The sequence below is a fragment of the Apus apus genome, chromosome Z (genome assembly GCF_020740795.1).
Source record: "Apus apus isolate bApuApu2 chromosome Z, bApuApu2.pri.cur, whole genome shotgun sequence".
Classification (NCBI taxonomy): Eukaryota; Metazoa; Chordata; class Aves; order Apodiformes; family Apodidae; genus Apus; species Apus apus.
Window position 1 is genome coordinate 3,409,857 of NC_067312.1, and position 23,089 is coordinate 3,432,945.

At 42.6% G+C, this 23,089-nt stretch overlaps 1 protein-coding gene across 2 annotated transcripts in view; it reads left to right on the forward strand.

The window, feature by feature from the left end:
* ST8SIA5 (ST8 alpha-N-acetyl-neuraminide alpha-2,8-sialyltransferase 5) overlaps positions 1-22,197 on the forward strand; it is a 50,728-nt gene extending 28,531 nt beyond the window's left edge. For both annotated transcript variants that reach the window (XM_051642522.1, XM_051642523.1), the window contains 5 exons: positions 3,126-3,212; positions 5,481-5,625; positions 9,456-9,568; positions 13,972-14,064; positions 15,042-22,197. In XM_051642522.1, the coding sequence (XP_051498482.1) occupies positions 3,126-3,212; positions 5,481-5,625; positions 9,456-9,568; positions 13,972-14,064; positions 15,042-15,510 (907 nt within the window). In that variant the 3' untranslated portion in view covers positions 15,511-22,197. The remainder of the gene's footprint in view (positions 1-3,125; positions 3,213-5,480; positions 5,626-9,455; positions 9,569-13,971; positions 14,065-15,041) is intronic.
* Positions 22,198-23,089: the final 892 nt, after the last annotated feature.

Consider the following 23,089-nt stretch of genomic DNA (forward strand, 5'->3'; position numbering starts at 1 on the left):
GAAAAATCTGGAGGCATTTCACATGCACTGAAGCATTTTGCTCAGGCTCACTATCACTGTTCAGAATGAAACACACTGTAGTATTATTGGTAATACAATAATTGTTATTTTTGTCACCAAGATGGACAGTGGTATCAAGTGCCCCCTCAGCAAGTTTGCTGACAACACCAAACTGTGTGGTGGAGTCAACAGGCTGGAGGACAGGGATGCCATCCAGAGGGACCTTGACAGGCTTGAGAAGTGGGCTTGTGCAAATTGCATCAAGTTCAACAAGGCCAAGTGCAAGGTTCTGCACCTGGGCTGGGGCAATCCCGAGCACAAACACAGGCTGGGAGTAGAATGGATTGGTAACAGCCCTGAGGAGAAGGACTTGGGGCTGTTGGGTGATGTAAACCTCACCATGATCTGGCAACATGTGCTGGACCTCAGAAACCAACTGTGTCCTGGGCTGCATCAAAAGAGGTGTGGCCAGCAGGTCAAGGGAGGTGATTCTCTCCCTCTACTCTGCTCTTGTGAGTCCCCACCTGGAATACTGTGTCCAGCTCCGGTGCCCCCAACATAAAAAGAAGAAACAGCTCCTCAAGCGAGTCCAGAGGAGGGAGACAAAAATGATCAGAGGGCTAGAGCAGCTCCCCTGTGAAGACAGGCTGTTCAGCCTCGAGGAGAGGAGGCTCTGAGGTGACTTTATAGCAGCCCCCCAGTACCTGAAAGGGCCCTACAAGAAAGCTGGGCATGTAGCGAGAGGACAAGGGGCAATGGTCTAAAACTTGAAGAGGGGAGGTTTAGATTAGATATTAGGAGGAAATTCTTTACTACAAGGGTGGTAAGACACTGGAACAGGTTGCCCAGGGAGGTTGTGAGAGCCCCATCCCTGGAAGTGTTCAAAGCCAGGTAGGATGGGGCTCTAAGCAGCCTGGGCTAGTGGGAGGTGTCCCTGCCCATGCAGGGAGCTTGGATCTAGATGATCTCTAATGTGCCTTCCAACCCTAACCTTTCCATGGTTCTATGATTATTTGTAGTATTATATTCCAGGTGCTCCACTGAGGCTAACTGAAGAGTAAGAGCAGCCAGACTGACTTGTAGCAAGTGTTCTTCTAGCCTAAAGTTCTATCATTGACTGGTACCAAATATTGGCATGGGGACTTGCTGAGTGGTAGGTGATGACTAGACTACAGTAGCCAGAGTGGACAATAGCTCTCTCTGATAATTTGTTTCCGTCTTTTCTGAGCCCCTTTGTGCTTTTGGTCTCCACAATCTCCTGCAGCAGTGAGTTTCACAAATTAATAACATCACTAAAACGTAGCAAAATGCAATTCTGAAAAATAATAAAATCTCTGTATTTAGTCTTCCATGGTCCTATATGTAGTCAGAAAACCAATGAGTTGAATGGGATGTATCCATGAAGCCATAGAGATGGAATCAGGCAAAAAAAAGTAAGGTTGCCAATGAAGCTCATTGGACAGAGTATTTATAAAAAATATAATTATAAAAATAAAGAATATTTTTTAAAAGATATTTTGCATTTTCAGAGCAGTGCAGTGAATTGAGGTGCATAGATTATGTCTAATCCCTCACCATTCCTAAAAGCAGTGGGTTAGCATGTTGCTGACAGTCCACAGGGCTTATTAAGGTCTGTAAAGTGCACTGAGAATCTCAACTGCAAGTGAAGCTGTACAAGTGCATAGCAATAAGCAACCAAGGCTGCAGCAAATACAATTTGTTGCTCCAGCTCTGCATGGGCTTTGAGCATGTCTCTCTCACTGACGTTGTGCACAGAAAAATGTAGGCTATGTCCTTGTCTTCTGTATTTGGTACTGGATGAAGGGTACACAAGTAACAGCTTTGCACTGCTTGCTGACTTGCAGTGCTTAAAAATAAAAAGAAGGGGTGAGAATGTGAGACTTCTGCCAGTGTTCTGCTGAAGAAGGGGAGGTCTGAACTGCTTATCAGATGGTACAGAGAGTTGCACATTTCATCTTACCCAATGGCACATGGAAGGTAGTGGACTCCTGCCCAGCTGGATAGAGCTAGCCCTACTTTTATGACAGATGTCATTTGACATTAAGCTCTTTCACTGTGCTGGGTTCTTCTGGTGTGGTTGCTCCTAACATGCTACATTTCCTAAGTCAGCCCTTATGGCCATGGAAGATTTCCAAGTTAATGTGCTCTGGTGGGCTACAGAAAGTAAAATATGACCTAATTCCTTCCTGTAACTTTTGCACCCTGGGAAATCCTAAGTTCTACTCGCATTAAATACATAAATATTTTAAAAGTCTTTGCTTTATTCAAGTATTCAAAGCCCTCAAGCCTGAAAAAAGCACATTAAGACCTACCAATCTTGAAGAAATCTCAAAGTTCAACATTTCTCAGCCAGATTGTGGCATTGCTCCCTAGCTCTAGATATTTTCAAGGCCTTCATTATCTTTGCTGTCCAAATACTGAAGAATATATGTGCACTCTTGAGGTAGAAGTGGTTGGAAGGATGTAATAAAAAATGTGTCACCCTGTATCAGCCTAGTGGAGGTATAGTTTTCTAAAATAACTAAAAGTATATTATTAACAGAGAGGGAGGGAAAGATTAATTATGCAGAGAGCTTTTTGTGTCTTCTTGCCATCACAGATGCTTGTCCCTACAAGTGCTATTGCAGTTTACAAAATGGATTTATCAACACTGCTGTTCTCATGAATTAAGAGAGCCTCACCAAAACATAATGGTATTTGGCCAATTTATCTGAAGTATCCTCCTTTCCAGTACTCTCTCTGCTGAGCCCTCCCACTAGGTGTAACTTTTGCCCTCAAAGCTGTAATTTCCAGACACTCAGCTTCCCAGAAGGGTTTGGTTCAGTAGATACTTTGGGCTTGATACTGCATTTTTGAATGCTGAAGACAAGGAGAATGCCTATCAGAAAATATAAATCAGTCCCAAACATCTGAAGAGCTCCATTAGTACCTGTGTGTACATGATCTGAGCAGAAGATGAAACAAAAATGATGGGTTTTGCACTGGTAGACTGTCTGGTTTGTCCTGTCAAAAACCTACTGCATGGTACCCTGGCTGCAGCTGCTTTAGGAGATGAAGTCCTTGTAATAAAGTGAATTTTAATTTTCTTTCTTTTTATCTTTTAGGGTGAAACAAACAGAATTGTTTGACAGATGGAAGAGCCTACAGATGTGCAAATGGGAGATGAATGTCACAGAAGCTAATTTATTCAAGTAAGGATGGTCTCCTAATGAGTCTGAGTAAGGTTTACTTTAGTTTGAGTTTAGCTTCCTGTGGAGGGATCAGACCTTTACATGGACAGCAAAAGTAAGCATTTTCACACGGTTACTGTTGGAGTATCATTCTTTTGAATAAATATGGACTTTTTTCTCTTGAAAAGAGTTAAGAGCAAGAGTGAAAGAGAGCTCTCTGGGCCCAGAGTCCATGGAGCACTGAAGTATGGAGGCAAGCCCAGTGGTCGGAGCAATGAGAAAAGACTATCTACAGACTATCAGGAGGACCATCACTCTCTCTCAGGTCAACAACACCAGCTTATTAAGCAAAGAACCTCTCTCCATCCTAGACAGTGCATTGAAAAAAAGAGATGAATGACCCTGATCTCTGGCTATACTTGCCTAACTGATCTGTCACTGCTTCAGAAACTCCAACTGGCAGCTGGATGTAAATTAACCTTTTTTAGCTGGTTGCAGGAATGATAGTTATGCTAGGCATTAAAAAAACCCTAAGTTTGAAGTCTGTTTCATTTTTGTGTTGGGAAACAGAGACTTCAGTGTGTGAATGTGTAGGAAAACTGTAGCAGTTTCCCCTAAAGGCAGATCAAAGTCTCCTGAGTTTGGATGTAGGCTGGAAGGAGGCTAAAGGGTGGTGGTCTAACAACAGAGTTGTGGAGTTTTAAACTTGGCCAGTTCTGGGCCCTCAGGTGAGATGGGGAAAATCCAGCAGGATTTAAATGGCAATGACTTAAGCAGTAGGGAGAGAAGAAGCTCAAAAATCACAGTAGGTCCTACATCTGGAGGCTAAGGAATACAAGTTCCTTGAGTTTTCCTCCAGCAGATACCAGATTTTTACATTAAGGAACATGTCTCTGGAAAACCAGTTGCACATTAAAGATAATCTCTTTCAGTTCCTTAATGCAGAACTAATGAAGAGCTTTTTCATATCTCACATACCACAATTCAATCCCACTACCTGCTTATAATTATTTAATGATTTTGTTATTAGAAATTGTCCATTGACTTATTCAGTCTTGATTGCTACCTCGATCTGATCATCATGTTGTGTCATTCTGTATGAGTCATGTATATAATAGTAATTGGACATCACTGAGATGTTTGCATAATTCTGTATTGGCTTTCTGGTGCTTGTAATAAAGTCTGTAAAGAACACTTGCTTATTCCTTCAGCTCGTAATGAGGCCACATACCCCAGATGCAAGGTATTTAATCTAGGTTATTTGAGGGCATTCTGGCTTTGTCTTCATGTTCCTGCATTTGCCATGACATACATTAAAGGTCTGAGATGCGTTGACTGAGAACGAAACCTGCTCTAGAGTAGGATTAAGCTGATCTCAGGGCTTTCAGTTCCACCACTAAAAGGAAAAAAATATGAGAGAAAAAGATGGGAGCTAGGGAATGGACCCCTATTTGGAATGCTGCTTTTAGTTTTAAGTTTCATATGAGTTTTCTGGTAAGGGGGTCAAAGCTGAATGTTCTTTTCTGTCATCCAATGAATCCCATTTTTGAGATTTCAAGATTTTTTTCTTTGCATTGGAACCCCTGCCATTTTGTCCCTGCAACAAAGAGAGTTCTGGCCATTTGTTTGAGACTTTGGATTTGTAGCCATGACCACGTTGCCTGACACTCATCTGTCAGGGTCACATCATCTTCCTGATGCACATATGCAAGATCAAAGGCAAAAATGAGACTATAAAAACTATTCTTTTAATCAAAGTGTGCCGTGCTCCACTGCAGCCTGGTAAGGTGTCCTCAGGGGTGATGTCCTCAGATATTGCTGTGTTTTAAGTCCCCACCCTGCCAAGCTTCCACACCCCTTTCACAGGGTGAATACTTTAACCCCTGCATGTCCTGCCCAGTGATGAGTAAATAATTTACAAAAAGTGGAAGGCCTCTAAAACATAGAGGGACTGATTAATTGGGATGGATTCCCCAGATATGGGGGCAGAAGCTCAGGTTTGGGATGTGGAGCAGGGCAGAACGTGCACATGTACTTACTGCAGCCTAGAAGAGACAGGTGCAGGGATTTAATTTCTTCTGGCCTTTTGTTTTGTTTGTTTTTTTTTAGCGTAAGTTCCTCAGTCAAGGAAAACTGCATTGAAGCTGAAATCTTCTAAAGGAAAATCCAGCAAACCACCATTTTACCCTTCCTAAAGCTGAAATGTTCCTTTTTTGCTGAAAAATGCCTTGTTGGGAGTGTTAGTCCTATCAACTCCTTGATCTTATTTTTCTCTTTTCCATTTTACAGATCTACTTTGTCAAGGTGTTGCAATGCTCCTGCCTTTCTCTTCACCACCCAGAAAAACACTCCTTTGGGTACTAAGCTGAAATATGAAGTGGATACTAGTGGGATCTTCCATATCAACCAAGAGATCTTCAAGATGTTCCCAAAGGTGCCTCATGCCTCTGTCCATTTGCAGAGTCAGCTTCACTCTACTTGCTGCATTACATGCTATCCCGTAGCCAAGCATTTGTTAGTTGGCTGCTTGACATTTGTATAAACTTCATTGCTTATGCTTTGAAAATGTTTAATTTTGCATATGATATTTTAGCTGATTATCCTATTTTCTAGTAGTCATCTGATATATATATATGTACACACACATATATATACACATTCACTTATGTATTCCTGCAAAGTATTGCTGATGTAGCAGTGAAGTAGCTAATTAAATAACTTAAGAAAGCTAAATAAAAGGCATTTACTGATCAGAACTGCTAAAAAGTACATACATACAGTAAGTCCAACATTTGGGTTAGATCTGCTCTTTTAGGGTCATGATTTTTTTATAATTCATATTCGCAATGACTAACTACTTTAACACTTTTTTCCTGTTTTGGAAAAACAGGAAAATCTGTGAACAGGCTGCATGATTTTAATTTTTTTTAATCACAAAGATTATTTAAAACCTTTTCAGCAAATAATCCTTGATCTGAGGGTCACTCAAAGTTACAAGCAGTGGGCAATTCCCATTGCATGCGGAGACTGATGTGCAGAAATGGGCTTATGTGAATCCTGGGTTATTGTGGGGCTCACCTCATGAATTTAGAATGGCATATTTGGAGGGGATAACTAAAATTTATCCCTTTAAGAAGAGTAGCCAACTTAAGTCCTTAGATTTGTGTCCTTAATGTTGTCCTTCAGGATCTTAACACTTGATCTGTTTGTTTTCTGAGCACTACTAAGAGTAAGGGTAGTGCTGCTACCTAAATGTGCACAAGGGGAACTGGGGCAGAGCAGGGAAAAAACTCAGATCCAGGAAAGCACTTTGGCATCTAGAGATATGGGAAGAGTGGGTACACCTAAATCCAGAAGTGTATAATCCTCAAAACCCTGCCTGGTTGCACAGATGGCTGCATGAAATACCAGATGCTTATGCTTTTTCTGGGAGTGTCCTGTAGCTGCTGTTTTATGTATCCAGGGATGCCCTGAGGATGCTTCCAAGGTGCTCCCACATGCCAAAGTGACTTTGGGAGCAGCTCTGTGGCCAAAGCCACCCCCTGACTTGGAGCAGGGCTGCAGCATGGCAAGTGTAGGAGATAAAGGCAAATGCAGGAGATAAAAGGCGAATGTAGGAGATACAGGGCTGAAAGCACAGGAGCAAGACTGTAAGGGCAAGAGCCTTGTGCTGAGTGTGGAGACCTGGCTTCTGATCCCCACTTGCAGGACCACCAAGGCATTTTGTGTTAAGGAATTGCTGGATAAAGCACAGACAACTCTACAATGCCCCTGCTAGAGAGCTGCTGTTTTCTCAGCCAGGTGTAATTGCAGGCCCTTCTGCCTCATGGCATGCCAGTGCTGTGGAAAGATCCTGCCTGGGAACAATCACCTAGAAATGTCATGCCACTACTGCGCCTCTCTGTAGTTTGCAGTATGAGGTTATTGATAAAATATGTATGTACCCAAATGAGCACTCTCATGCTTATATAAGCAGATTTCTACATATTTATGAGGTGTAGCTTGGGCTCAGTTCTGCGTCACAACCCCCTCGCCCTCACAGCCCAGTTCTGTTCTCAGAGACATGATTTTCACTCTCTCCTGCTTCAGCAGCAGCTGGATGTCTGCCTGTGGAGACAGAACTTTGCCTGAAGATTGTGGAAGGATGTGTCCTACACAAGTCCAGAAAGGTGCCTGACCAAAGGTTCTAGGCCCTGCTGGTAGCACAAGCAGTAATGCTCTTCGTATGCTTAGTGGAAGCAAGTACTAAAATTTGGGCTAGGTTCTGATTCATCACTGAATGTACTGCCTGATTTGAAGAGACTTGCAGGGCTTTACTGGCTGCTCTGGGACTGTGTGTGCAGACTTCCCTAAAGCAGGACATCAGAGCTTGAGGAGGGAGAGGTCTGCAGGCAGCTAAGAGGGCAATGCCTGGGGAAGGATAACTTCATGGATCATGCCCTCATGTGGGAATTAGAAGGGACAGCAAGCATCCTCCACCCTGCCTAGAGTCTTTCAGCTGACTCATTTAAATCAGTTCAGTGGGGTACTCACATACCAGGAATGCAGCCTGTGTTTTGAGGGATTGTCCTCTGTGGGAGTGCTGCAGCCCTTTCTCCAGCCAGATTCAGGAGTACCAAACCCAGCACATTTGCATTGTACATGGACAGCAACAGAGATGCTGAGAAGTCACATCTCTTGGCCATTTTTTCTTCATCCTCCTTCTTACCTTGTTGTGTTTCCAGAACACTCTTCTCATTTCTTGGCTAGAAAAGACCACTGGCACAGTTTTAGGCAAGCAAAGACTCTTCACAGAAACAGAAGCTTTTCTAGTCTTGTCCTCTCTCTGCTCTAAAGACCTGTATTTAAACCTCTGATGAGGTGCCTAATTAGTTGTCGTGGCTATTATGGTATTTCTAATTCAGGAGGACAGTGTGTAACTCATGCCACATTTTCTGCTGGACTGCTGGACCATGAAGAGAAGCAGTCACACCACCTCATCCAACCACCTCAGTCAGGTGGCTTTAGAATCCAGGCACCAGGACTATTGGTTCACTAGGGAAAGGGAACTGTCATTCCCTGATTGAAAGCCATGACCAAGAACTAGTCAAAATGCAACTTAAACACACCAAAGAAGTTCCCAAGGCATTTCATACTGCATCTACAATGTAGCATGGCCTCAGCAGACCAGAGACTCTGGTCCTTCCAAGCCTGCTGAGTAGGTACCTAAGCAACTGTGTTCATTATTTTCCCCTGTCAGTCACTTTGTCTTATTGACTCAAGTATTTTGTTGAGTTTTCCAGAATGGAGACTGTGTCTGTTTGTCTGTAAAGCACTTAGCACACCGAGCTTTTCCATGGCCAGTTGTCCTTTAGTCCCACACAGCTGCAGATGTTCCATTGACACAGGGATTTCACCTCCTCCTTCAGACACAGAGAATGAGAATAGAGAATAGAGAACCCTTTGAATTACAGACTTTAATATGCATGGGCTGTAATGTCTCTGATTCAAAGCTGCCTGCCACAATGCAACACATCTGTGCTGGAATGGAAACACAGTCCTTTTAGAATAAAGTTCACTGTACTAACTACTATATTTCAGAAATTTTATTTCACTAAGCCACCACCTCAAATTCTAATTCAGCAAAGGTCTTGGTGGCACAGATGTTACCCATCACTTGAACATGGGGAGCTCTAAGCATCAAGTAACATGACTTGCCCAAGTCATGGATGTAAGTGTTTATGTTTGACCATGAATCCTAGCAGAAAACTCCTTTAGATCTGGAAACTGAATAAATCCTTTAGTGTGAGGGTGGTGAGACCCTGGCCCAGGTTGCCCAGGGAAGCTGTGGCTGCCCCATCCCTGGCAGTGTTGAAGGGCAGGTTGGATGGGGCTTGGAGCAACCTGGTCTGGTGGGCGGTGTCCCTGCCCATGCAGGGGGGTTGGAACTGGGTGATCTTTAAGGTCCCTTCCAACCCAAACCAGTTTGTGATTCTATGATCCTATGTTTCTGAAATGACTTATTCCATTATTAAGTCAGGGCAAAACCAGGTTATTGCTTTTTGTCCCTTTGACTTAGTCCTCCCTCCTAATTGCACAGACAGCAATACCATCCATTTATGTGCACCATGGGAATATTGCAGGCCAGACCCAGCGTCAGCTTCCTATGATTAAGCGTATCTGCAGGAACATGCATTAAGAAAATGAAAAGGAAAAAGTAAAAAACAGGACTTGTTGCCTCCATGTCTTGGGATATTCAGCCATTTCTTTTCTGTGATGTTGCAGGATATGCCGTACCACCGCTCCCAGTTTAAGAAGTGTGCCGTGGTTGGGAATGGAGGAATCCTGAAGAACAGCAGATGTGGCCGGGAGATCGACAGCGCAGACTTCGTGTTCCGGTAACCACCACAGCTCTGCTTTTCTCTTTACCTGCCTTAATGGCTTGTAAAGGATTGCAAACCTATTCTCTCTCACCTGGAAATGTGGGATTTGACAAACTGGCCAAATCAAGCTTGCTTCTTGCACAACACAAGAAGTGTTTAAAACATGGCAAGTAGTGATGTTTTAAACAAACAAACAAACACGGCACCGAATATTTATTTTAAAATGATGCTTTGAGGAATTGTTTCTTCCTAACTCCTTGAGGTTAATCATTGACTTCCTTCCAGCAAAGTTTTATGTCCTCTTCCAGGGCTTTGTGGATTTACCCTTCCATGGGCAGCTGCCCATGAGCAATAACCTATGAATGTGGCCATGATTTTCCAGGGTAGTTCTGTACCTGAGGCAGAACCTCGATTGTGTGTCAGGCACCTTGGCCAGATGTTAATAGCTCCATGCTGTGCAGCTGGGATGCCTCGGAGGTGTGTTTCCCAAGTGGCACAGAGCTCAAGTGCTGGGTAGTATAAGTTGCAGTAATCAATGGAGTAGGGTTGAGTTGGAGGCCTGAAGCCAACAGTGTCCCCCAGGGGTCAGTGCTGGGTCCAGTCCTGTTCAACAGCTTCGTCAATGACCTGGATGAGGGGACAGACTTTATCCTCAGCAAGTTCACTGATGATACCAAGCTGGGAGGGGTGGTGACACTCCAGAGGGCTGTGCTGCCATCCAGGGTGACCTGGACAGGCTGGAGAGCTGGGCAGAGAAGAACATAATGAGGTTCAACAAGGGCAAGTGCAGGGTCCTTCACCTGGGAAGAAAGAACCCCATGCACCCATAGAGGTTAGGGGTGGACCTGCTGGAAGCAGTTCTGAGGAGAAGAATCTGGGAGTCCTGGTAGATGATAAATGATCCATGAGCCAGCAAAGTGACCTTGTTCCAAGAGGGCCAGTGGAATCCTGGAGTGCATAAGGAAGAGTGTAGGTGGAGGGAGGTCATTCTTCCCCTCTACTCCCCCTGCTGAGGCCACAGCTGGAGAACTGGGACCAGTTCTGGGCTCCCCAGTTCAGGAGAGACAAGGAACTGCTGGAGAGAGTCCAGGGGACAGTGACAAAGATGATGGGGGGATTGGAGCATCTCTCTTATGAGGAAAGGCTGAGAGAGCTGGGACTGTTCATCCTGGAGAGGAGAAGGCTGAGGGGCGACCTGATCAATGCCTCCAAGTATCTGAGGGTGGGTGCAGGGAGGATGGAGCCAGACCCTGCTCAGTAGTTCCCAGGGACAGGTTGAGGGGCAATGGACACAAGCTGGAACATGGGAAGTGACACTGAAATATGAGGAGAAACTTTGTTATGGTGAGGGTGACAGAGCCCTGGGACAGGCTGCTCAGGGAGGGTGTGGAGTCTCCTTCTCTGGAGATACTCCAGACCCCCCTGGATGCAGCCCTAAGGAATGTGCTCCAGGGGATCCTGCTTTAGTGGGGGAGCTGGACTGGATGATCTCTAGAGGTCCCTTCCAACTCTGACAATTGTGTGTGACTCCAGGGTGTGCAGCGACACCTGAATAACTCTGAAGGTTGAGTGTCTTCATATTGTGCTCCCCACCACATCTGGAGTTGTCCAGGTTTTGCATAGACTGGGTTGTCCCACGACTTGTGTCCCAGGAGTTTAGCAGCACTTTTATAATCCTTAATATAGATGGGAAATATGTTTTTTTTTATTCATATGCATGACTAATCCCTCTCTAAATCTTGTTAAGCTCTTTGGGTCATGGCATATGACAGCTAGCTCACAGATTTATGACCTGTTCTGTAGAAAAGAAAAACCTTTTTACTTCTCTTGGCCTATTTTCTGACCCTGAGTACATTGCTGTCAGTTTAGAATAACTGTGCATAAATCAATGAATTTCTCTGACTTCATACCAGCAAAAATTAGATCAGATTTTCACTCATTGCATTCTTAATTTAAATTGGCATCAAATGAGAAATAAAATTTTACAGGTCCTACCTTCACTTTTCATTGTTTTCAGCCCCTGTGTCTGCCTCTTGTGTCCACTTTATAGAAAACTATTGTCTTAGTTTTAATCTTGAAACAGTCCAGGCTTCTCATAATTTGCTTCTTAAAAGCCTTGTATGCCCCATATGCATTAAATAATTATTGTAGATTCCCTTCTATTATGTTGGGTCACAGCTACCAGTGTGGTTGAAAGGAGTGGTATCTGTTCCACATGGAGATGACAAGCTGTTGAGTGACAGTGAAAATATGTGCAGCAAATACCATTTATGCATAAGAACTATCAATGAAGGTGCCTTTTTAACACTCTTACTCTTCCTAGAACCCAAACGGATTCAAAAGAGCAGACCAGATCACTACAGAACTGAAAAGCTGGGTTGCTTTTGCTATCAGTAATTGATTAAATAAAAGCTTAAGTAGAACTGGATTATGTATAGATGCATCCAGTACTTGTGGAAAAGAAACCCCAGGTTCCTTATCTCCAGAACATGTGGGACTAGTGTTATGCACAAAGATGTGCAGTTGTTTAAGAGCTGAAGGTCTGCTGAGATAAATTTTAACATAAAGCCTGTGTTTAAGGTCAAGTCTGAGCATATTGACTTCCCAGTCTAGCACCAGTTCACCCAGCTGCCAGGAATCACCATCTTGGTCACCAAGGAAATAACTCCTTACCATGTTTCAGAAACTACCAAGGGAGCACTGCTTGCATACAGTCATACCTTCAAGACACCTGGGAAGATCTTGTGCTGTCAGAAAACTTGTGTCCAGGAGGGTGCAACCAGGGTTTTTCTATGAAATTAATTCTGATAGCAGTTGACTATAGTACATTACAACATGTGAAATACACACACATGAATTGCATTTTCTAGTTGTTACTGTCTATCTCCATCTACTGGCCAGAGTAGAGATCCGTGATGAAACATGGGGTGCATTTGGAGATGGGACTGCTCTCTTTGCAGGGATGAATTTTTGGGACCTTATGGCAAAAGTACAGTTTATGCAGATTGTAGAATTTTTATGGGGAACTACCACTTTCAAGGAACTCAGTCTCTCTTAATCCTGGTGGGAGTTGAAAAATGTTGAAGCTTAAATTTGGAACCCTTTTTCAAATACAATCTAATGAGCACAGTCCCCAGTGCTGGGTGGAACTGAGGATGCTAAAGGACTTCAGAAGGACACTGGATGACCTAGCAGGGCAAAGTGCAGGAAACAACATTGCCTAAGAGAAGGATGAGGTGGCTAAAAAAATGTCTCTGAGCTGATGAAGAGGGACCCTCTGGAAGGCAGATGTGAACTTCCTGAGTCTGAGAAGGACTATCAAGGATTTTTGTACATTCTTCTGTCCCCCTCACCATGTCCTCTCCCTGTGACTGAGAACTGATGATGGCAGCTGAACTGTGAAAACACTGAGCATCACTTACCCTCCATACCTTCAAAGTTTCCTCATATTTAGCCCAGATCTACAGAAGTATGGAGGGATTTGGGAATTAGGCACAGCATTATTTTTGAAACATGGTGATCTTAACAGTGATGGCTTTTATTGTGGCTTGTAGGTCAGTTTTCAAAATGTCTGTTTCAGATATCTAACTCCAGCTTAAACTGTGTATAAGACTAGTAGCAAGGCCACCCATGTTGCCTCTGGTAACACATGCTGAAACCTTTTTTGCAGCTGGGTTTCCTATGCAAGAGAAGCTTGTTTCAGTAACTTTAGCATCTCTTGAGGGATGCTCCAAATTTTGTGAGAGGATGAATCTAGATCAAGGCCAAGGTGAGTGGGGACTGGGCAAAGTCAAGGTTTGAAAATCTTCACAAGTTTGCTCCTAATAGATTTGACATCCTCTGATGAATCTATAGAGTCAGAATTGCTGCTCTTACACTGTGCTTATAGTTAGGTATAAAGGGAAGCAGATGGTTTTGGATTATTTAGGACTGAACTGATTTGTCTCTTGTGGAGCATTTTCCATAAATTCTCTTGGATAAAAACCAAGGCATGTTAAAGGCAACGTTATAGATATAGTTCATGTATTAATTATTGAATACAGCTCAGCTGATGCTGAGGTAGTTTTAGATTTTATAGGTTGACTGTCCTTGGAGCTTCATCCCATTTCTTGTCCTAAACTGCTAGAGTAAATAGATGAACTTGCTATTACAGAAAGGAAATGAGTGAACATTGGCTACATCTTCAAGAAGGGATCAGCTCTGACAGACTCAGGGAAGAAGAGAGGTCTTCATGCAGTCCCTAGGAACTTGTTACTTTAATGCCTAGTTTGGGCATCAGCACGTTTAATACAATTTAAAAATCTCAACCTGTTTCTATGTTTGTTGCTTGGAAGAAATCCTTGTATCAGTTTTACTTTCTAGTCCCCAAAAGGTACAATGAGTTTTTAAACTTTCTTACTACTTTCTTTCCCTTATAGATGCAATTTGCCTCCTATATCTGAGAAATACTTCACGGATGTTGGGGTGAAGACGGATGTTGTGACTGTCAATCCCAGTATAATTACTGAGAGGTCATTTCTGGTTTTTTTCTATTTTCATTTCTACTACTTTTCCAAATCTACCTTTCACTTAGTTCCAATTGTTACACAGATTTTTTTTTTCCCCCCAGTATTACTTTAAACTGACACTATGAGTCATAATTTCATGCTCAATTGAAGTTATCTAGCATATGGAATCTGTAACAACTTATAGAAATGTGTTAAACACTTTGACTGGCACATTGGTGATAGAAAGCTAGAATTAATTAACAGCAGAGCCATCCTTCCCCTGGAAGTCATGTGCCATGCTTCCAAGCCCCAGAAAATGCCTCACAAACATTTAGGGTGGAAGCAACTGAATCCAACCCTAAATTCTAAAATATAGTAGCACACATTATCATGTTTTTAAAGAAATGTCAGTTAAACTTTGTAGCCAGGATTGACTGAGCAATTTTAATTTTAAATTTGTTAATAGCTTCATGCCACCTGGCTGAGAGGTTTGGGACCATGGGGATAATCATTGCTTTCCTTTCATGCTGGGGAACGTGTTTCTTTTCTCAAGCAACATAAAATAATTTCATTGCATCGTGGATTTCTTTTAAATGTTACAGTGAGACATTTTAGAGATATTTTTGCTCTGCTTTGGCATTTGTCACTTTTTTATATAGTTCTACCCTGCATAACAAACTATAGAGCCAGCCAAACCCTGGAAAAATTACATACTACTTGTAACAAAATGCAAAGTGAGACATTGTCAGAAATGTCTACAAAGTTTGTCCACGGTATTGCCAAAAGAGGGGAGAAGATGGTTTTTTTGTTGTTTCTTTTTTTTATCCCCTGCATTTTTGCCCTACATTTTGTGCTGATGCTTCAGGTACGAATCTAAACATATTCCTGTCGTGAACTGAAGCACCATTTAAACGATCTCTCCACCAGAAACGTTTCAGGAAAGGCCTGTTGGGGGTTTCTCCCCTGCCAGATCTGACCCTCTCGTCCTTTCCCCCCTGCAGATTCCATAAGCTGGAGAAATGGAGGAAACCCTTCTACAACGTCCTCCAGGTCTACGAGAACGCGTCCGTGCTGCTGCCAGCTTTCTACAACACCCGCAACACGGACGTTTCCATCCGGGTCAAATATGTCCTGGATGATTTTGAATCTCAGCAAGCTGTTTATTACTTTCACCCCCAGTATCTCATCAACGTCTCCCGCTACTGGCTCGGCCTGGGGGTGCGGGCCAAGCGGATTAGCACTGGGCTGATCCTGGTGACTGCTGCCCTGGAGCTCTGTGAAGAGGTCCACCTTTTTGGCTTTTGGGCCTTCCCCATGAACCCCTCAGGGATTTTTATAACTCACCACTACTACGACAATGTGAAACCTCGCCCTGGTTTTCATGCTATGCCCTCAGAAATTTTCAACTTCCTCCACATGCACAGCAAGGGGATCCTACGGGTTCATACAGGGACCTGTAGCTGCTGTTGACAGGGGCACTTCTTCCTCTGACACAAAAGTGTGGCAGGAACTTGATGCCTCTGTATGGTGTGGGAAGTTTTATTACACCCCGAGATTATGCAATAATTATTTGATATCAGTTTCCTCAAGGCATTGCATCCCATAGGATCCCAGCATTTTTCCTGCTAGCAGTTTGGGTCCGTAGTAGTGTAGGAGAAGCAAAACTCTTCTGTCCCAGGGTATACACTGCCTTGGAAACCAAGTCAGATTAGAGGCACATTTCCAATAGGTTTAGGGACAAACAGAGCACATTAGTATAGTTATAATTTCACTATGAAGAAAAGCACCAAACTTTTGAGGAGAATCAGTGATGGAGATTTTTAGCATAGACTTTACATCCGTCGCTGAATCAAGTACCTTGAGGCATTGCCTGATTTTATTGAAAGCACTGTTCTCATGCATTTGGGGTTTTGAAAATACTCTCTAGCATTATACTTTTAAGGGGAAGTATGTAAGTTGAGTTCTTTGTTCTGTGTAAGTCACAAAGTATTGGTGAAAAACAGCAGACTGATGTGATAGGAATAAAGAAGGTGACTTAGTGAAATTTTTCAGCCAGGATAGAAGCACCCATTCAGAGCAACAGCTAACTGTGTTGATCATATTGTGCAATTATTTTAGAGTTTCTTTCTTCTTCCTTCTTGTGTTTTATATTTCTGATCCCCTCTGCTGATTATGTTTTTTTCCTCATTGTCTGTAAGGCTTTCCCACTAGCTAATACCTGAGCAATGTGTGTGCTTTCTCCTGCAGTGACCATCTCAGCTTCAGATTGGAGTTGTTACTGAAGAAACATGTTCCTTCACACTTCTGCAAGTTATTCTTGGGCTGAATGGCAAGGGGACTACCATAGTTATATTTTCTGACTTGATTTTTTTGGTTCAAATACCACAGCATAAGATAGAAAAAAACATTTGATCATTTATTTTTATTAAAGACTTGGTAAGAGTATCTGAATGTTGGTTCACAGTTGTGCAGGCTGAGTTAAATGCTTTCAGGTATCTGTGATAAGTACTGGTAGGAAATGAAGTTAAATTACAGTGAAGATACTTTATTACTTGGATTATTGTGCTTATTTTAAAATTATATATCTCAAGATGTGAAGTGTCTTAACATGGCATTTTCATGTGTAGAGAATGTTGTTAGGAGAGTAAAAGGGCTGGTGTATTCTTTGAAATGTTACCAATGTAATTCTGTCAGTTAGTCCAAGCTTAATTTTTCCCCTGATACAGTTAAACTGGCAAAATCCTGATGTAGGAAAGATGCCACATGTGGCTGGAGCTTATTTTGGCTGCTGATTTGTGGTTCGGTAGGCTGGTGATATATGCCCTTTCAGACTGGTAAGTCTGTGCACACAGGAGGGTCAGGTTTGCTGTATCAGTTCTGCTGGCATAGTTAAAAATGAAGAGTTTACTTACATACCTTCTTAGTCTGAAGCACTTGGGCTGTTGTTGTCCAGTGCCTTGTCTTGTCGTACTTAAATTACAAGATCTTTGATCCAGGATTTGGTGTGTAAAGTGCTAGTTCTGTATGAGGGATGCTTTTCTTTTGGGAGGGAGGGGATTTAAATCCAAATCTCAAGTTGGACTTTGGTTCTGTAATGCATGAATGCACAAAGCTTCTTTTAAAAGCTTCTTAGTGATGCTCAGAGCTGTGGAAGTTGCTCACACAACTGATAAAATGTCCAAGAAAGACATGAAGCACGATGGTCAAAAGTCCCTACTGACCAGCAATGACCTGGACGGTGTGTGAAAGTGTTCTTTCCTTAACTTTACACTAGACTCCAGAGGTCTTTTGACTTTAAAAGCAACCAATATCCTTGATAAAGATGTCAGAGCTCAGCTGGGAAATACCAGCCAGGGGTAGGTGAAGGACCTGTGCTTAAGCTTTATGTGTTTGTGAGTTAGATTGTGTGTTAGTGAGCACCACCTCATATCAGCTAGCTGCAACATATGCAGCACACCAAGAATGATCTTGTAGATGAGATGTTTTCCTTGATTTAATATGCAAAAGAGATCTTTGTCTTTGCTGTGTTTTGTAAATTTCTGTGTTAAGGGCTTTGATAATGAAGTGCTGTAATGAAAGTGCTATTTAGAGAGCAATGTAACCCCGTGGGTTGGCCATCTTGCTGTGCATTAAGCTTTAGGATAACAGGAATGACACTGAAGCTGGTACCTAGAGACCTTACTCTTTGTTATGCCTGAGTATGGGACTAGTAGTGACTTCAGTATTGCTTTGCTGCTGCTTTTCTAAGGTCACCTTCTTTAACAGGGGATTTTTCTTTCCTGTGGTGATAGAAGCAAACAAAAGCATCTGGTGGTGGTAGGTGACAGGTTGGACTTGCTGATCTCAGAGGTCTTTTCCAGCCTCAATAATTCTGTGATTCTGTGTTGCAAAAGATACTTCTGAAAAAGATGGGAAAGCACTTGAGAAGCATCCATATGTTGGAAAGAAATGGTGCAAAAACCCTCTTTGTAATTATGAAAAATCCTTTCGGACATTTTTGGACACAGAAAAGGATGAGTAAAACTGTAATTACAGTTAACAAATTACAGAGTCACAGACATTTCCTTTCCTTTGTTTGCTTCATATAAATAAGTGATGTAAATTCACCTAGAATACACTGTAATAAGTGCAGATTTACTGTGTTTAGATTTTGATCAGTTATAAATATATAGCTACTATATTTTTTTAATGAGTTAAAAATGTGTCTGCAGGATACTTGCACGTATGCACCAAAGGCCCAATCTTGCCACATTTGTCTGAAAAGAGCTCCCATTTAACTGGATGGGTGTTTTATTCCTGTAGGGATTGTAGAAACTGGCTCAGATGTGTCTGTGCAGGTGGACATGGTGTATAGTTAGATATGAGAAGTGATCTGCAAGCCAGAAAGATACTTCAATATATATAAAACAGTCCTTGAGAAGACATACATGTTGCAATGTGTTTACTTTCTGGTTAATTTTTCAGGTTGTGCTCAAATAATGATTGAGAAACTACAGCATTTGTCAGAAATGCCACATGCAGGAGCTTTCAGAGATTTTTTTTGGCCTCCCTACCTTGCACAGGGTGCTGGAAAATCAGATTCCTGCCCCTGTGGGGCTGAGTGGAAAGGCTGTGGTGGCAGCTTGCTGGAGCAGGATCAGGGGATGGATCCAACCTGCTGCCCTGTTCTCCATGGGTAGCAAATAAATACTGCCCAGGAGATTTTAGCTGTGCAAGGTCACTCCCTGTGCTGTGTCACTGTGGGGTGAGTGAGCCAGCATTGACCAGCCTGAGCTTCTGCCATCCTGCTTACATGGACAAAGAGAAGGGCTGTTGCAGAAAGGACTCCTTGTTTTCTGCTATCATTCTTTTGTATACTGAGCATAAGAAAATACTCTTTTTGGCATTAAGAATTTGTTTAAGGTTGAGGCAGTTTTGTTTCCTCTTCTCCTATGCGGTCAAAGCTCCAAGTGTCCAACCTGAACCTTCTCTGAGCAGTGGGATACTTGAGTGATAAGAAGTGGCTGCCAGGAAGCCTGGCGTGTGTGCTGCACAGTGCTATGGCAAGTAAAAGGAGTGCACAGCATGTCGTGCTTCCTCCGAAAAGGCTGCAGGGCCCTCAGAAATCCCCTGGTACAAAAGTCTGAACTAGCCAAGAGGAAATGCTGTCAGCTGTCTGGTCCCTGAGCTCAAGCTGCAATCCCAGCTCTGTTGCTGAGGTTATGAAATCTGCAGCAGGGAGAGAGAAAATTATAATATTAAGGTTTAATCCCCAACTCCATATTATTTCAGAATCTTTCAAGAAGTCCCTGGGATCTGCATACACTGGCAATGCAAATTGAGTCTGAAAAATGTGACTAAGACTGCTTCTCCTTTCTTGTCAGGAGGAAGCTTAGGAATCTGCCAGTACTTTCATCAAAGGGAAGGAAGTATTTAGTGGAAATAGTTTAGCTGCTTGCTTTTGATTTATGAAATCCAGCTTTGCTGTTGGACAGAATGGATTAAATGGTGATAGGGCCATTATAATATTTTAGCATATTTCCTGTGCTTGCAACAGGGTTGTGAAAGCCAGCTCGTGACTTGCAAAGGGAGAGCTGTGCTGTGGCAGCTCCTCCTGCTGCCATCTTGGCAAGGAGAAGCACCACAATGAGTAGATTCATGATGGAAAGGGAATATGGGAGAGTGCAGCCACAGCTCTGGTTTGGGGACTTCGGTGCTGTGCAGTAACGTGACAGTGATGATAGATTCACAGCTTGCAAAGGCCACAAGTATCTCCCCTTCTCCCTGAAAAAAGCTGTCCCCACGCAGCCTCAACTGATGGTAAATTAAAGGTGGTGTTGACTCAGGATGGTGAGATGTAGCAGATGGAAGGAAATAAACTCTAAGAATGGTCTGTTCTGTGGGGGCTTGGTCAGTCAGCGGAAATGTTGCTCAGACCTTCAAGGCAAAACCAGCGGTGGTGACACAGCTGCGTGGGCAGCCTGTCCTTGCTTGGCTTTACATGGCAGGAAGGAGCAGTCCCTGGCTAGTGTGTGAGGGAAGCTGGCATGGATGAAACAGTGAGATGTGGAGTGAGAGGGAATCTGTCCATTTTAATCTTCTGAGTCCTGGTGGGTTCTCAGCAAAGCTCTGGTTGTGAAAAGCAGAAGCTTGGGCAGTGAAATCAGAGAGCCCTGAAATCGTCCTTTCCCCCATCTTGCTTGTATCCGAGTGTGCAGAGAACTTTGGAGCTTTTACACGTATATGAAGAAGGGAACATATCAAAAGTCAGCAGTCCCAAAGGGCCAGATTCCCTGGGAAACTCGGGAGAGAGCTGAGGTTTTAGGAATAAAGGAGTCAATATTTATGCTTAGGGCCTTTTCCAAAACCCAGTGAAGTCAGTGGGAAATTCAGAGCAAGCCTCCAGAAATGGGCTCTGAGCAGCCTCTTCTTTCTTACTCACTTGATTTCAGATAATTTTTAAAGATATTGTAGACATGGTGCAGTAGCAATGTTATGTCTTTAACGGTGTGTGTAAAGGACAAACTTATCTGGAAGCAGAAATGTTGTGACTGCCACCCTCCCTTCAGATTTCAGCACTTTTCATCTTTCCAAACTCATCTATGCAAAGCGTTTCATCGTGGTTGTGTAAATCTCCACATCAAGTCACAAATGAACCCTCTGTACCCAACTGCACGTGTGCGAATCACAGGCCTCAAGAAAAGAGGATTTCTTTAATTTATTAATTTTTTTCCTGCTTGCTTTAAAATAGCAGTGTAGAATTCATCAGTGATATGAATGTGTTCAAGGCAGGATTCAGCCCATTCCCTTTGAAGCCAGCACAACATTTGCCTTTGGCTTCAACAGAAAAAAAAAACCAACAACACAACATCGGGTCCAATGCTTGTAAGTTAAGGGGATAACCTGCATCTCCCAAAAACCCCTCCCAGAATATTGTCATTTTATGCCTTACTATCATCCTGCCTAGTGTGGGTGAGGCTGCTGGGCAACCCTGTGTTTTCTGCATGGTGTTAAAAATCACGAAGCAATTGTACTTAAGCGCTTTTTAAGATAAACTTGAGGCGAATCCAAACGTACACTGAGCATTAGAGTGAGAGAGGTTGTGTCCCAGCACCTCCAGGGCTCCCCAAAAGCCCTGATCATCTGAGAAACATCACAAATGTGGGACTGGACCAGAGTGGAAAGCTTGAAGACAAATCTGCCTCAGCGCTTCAAGGACTGAAAGCTGTAAATATGTTACCAATGTGTCTGACTTTCCCTTTAGAAGCCATAAATGTTCTTGGTGTTTGATCTTCTGGGTAAGTTGATGTACGTTTTTAACTGTACTAATCACTGTAAAATGTGTTAGCATGTGAAAATGGTGACAAATTAAGCCAGCCAGCAAAGTCAGATATTGTGTTGGCTAGTTCCTGAAGTGTCTGTTCTACCTGAAACTCTCTGATGGACCAAGGTGCTGAAGTATCTCCAATGCTCCATATGGCTTGTGAAGACTCCAGTTGTTACCTGTTTTAGCAGTGGTGAGCAAGCAGAATTTAGTTAACCCCTGTGTGTTGGCCAAGTGATACACATTGTCATGTGGCACTAGAGCCTGTCCCTTTACAGATGAGCAAAGCTGCCTGTACCTGCTCCATCTGGGTCCAGACATGGTGAGCTTTGCTTCCTTTCTGGGTGCCCTTTATTGTCAACACTGAGGTCCCTGCTCCAACCTCTGCATTCAGCCTGTGTAAATGGGACTGAACAGCTGCTGCCTGTTGAATATGCCCCCAGTTTTCACTTAGTGGAAAACAAAGGCTTAGTTTGGAAATACTGGATTGAAACTGTGTGTCTTCACGCTAGGGGAGCTTGGGCTATTACACAAATAAAGCTTGTTTCATGCTTGTTATTTCTGTAAGGTGGTGATGGTGGGGTGGAGAACTCCAAGCAGAGTCATGGTAGTTTCATGCTGATGTTAAACCTTCGTGTCCATTGACTCACCGTTCTTTTTTTCAACCTTAACACCCTGTGATTTTTGCTTATTATTTCTGTAGCTGTATTATGGTTGTAATAGAAAGCCTATCAATTGATGTAAGCCATAACTAAAACAGTAATCAGGGTATTTTTTTGGTCTGTGTCACTGTATTTGAAAGATTATTTAATTCTATCGAATAAACCACTTTAACAGTTTTATGGGAAAGGCAATCCTTGGGCCACCCTTTGTGCCTTCAGACTCATTTTGTGTTTTCTGGTGTTCTGTGCCTCTGAAAGTGGTATTATCTGGTTATACGGGCCAGCTGTAGAATTATATGATGATATAACATCATATAGGTATACAGATCTATAAAAGTGTATGTGGGGCCATACATTATATAAATTGAGAAATTATAACTGGATGTTCAATGTTGCATTCTGGATTGTAGCCTACAATATATGTGGGCACTGTAAGGTAATTTATTACTTGAAGTAGCAACCTGTATGAAGACAAGTTCTGAAAAACCTCTGCAATCCATGAGTTTTGCCTGCTTGCACCTTTTTAACAGCTCTTTCCTTTACTGTCCTCACCCTTTGCATAAACTCACCTTCCTTGGCTCTGGTCTATCTTACACTGCCACGGTCTTACAAGCTGAAACTTCTGTCAATATTCTCAGCATCAGGGGAATGAAAACATAAATGTAAAAATATTTGTGGGAATACAGAAGACCAGATGAAAAAACTATTTTATTTTATTTTATTTTATTTTATTTTATTTTATTTTATTTTATTTTATTTTATTTTATTTTATTTTATTTTATTTTTTAATTGGCTGTTCTCCTGTGGCATTCTATTGCTTATAAACTGAAATAGGAGGAGGTAAGAGAAATAATACAATCTTAATGTTAGCACTGGTATGAGGAAAATGTAAATGGCTTTGAAGATGCAGGGCTGTGGCAAATGCCGGAGGAATGAGCTCTCATTCTTGCTGACATTAAAACCAATGGATGTACTTCCTTCCCCCAGCTGCTTGTGATTATTGTTAGTGATTACTCAATCAAGAAGAGGAAACGTGGAGAGGGAAAAATGAATAGACAAATTGATTCTGTATGATATAATTGCT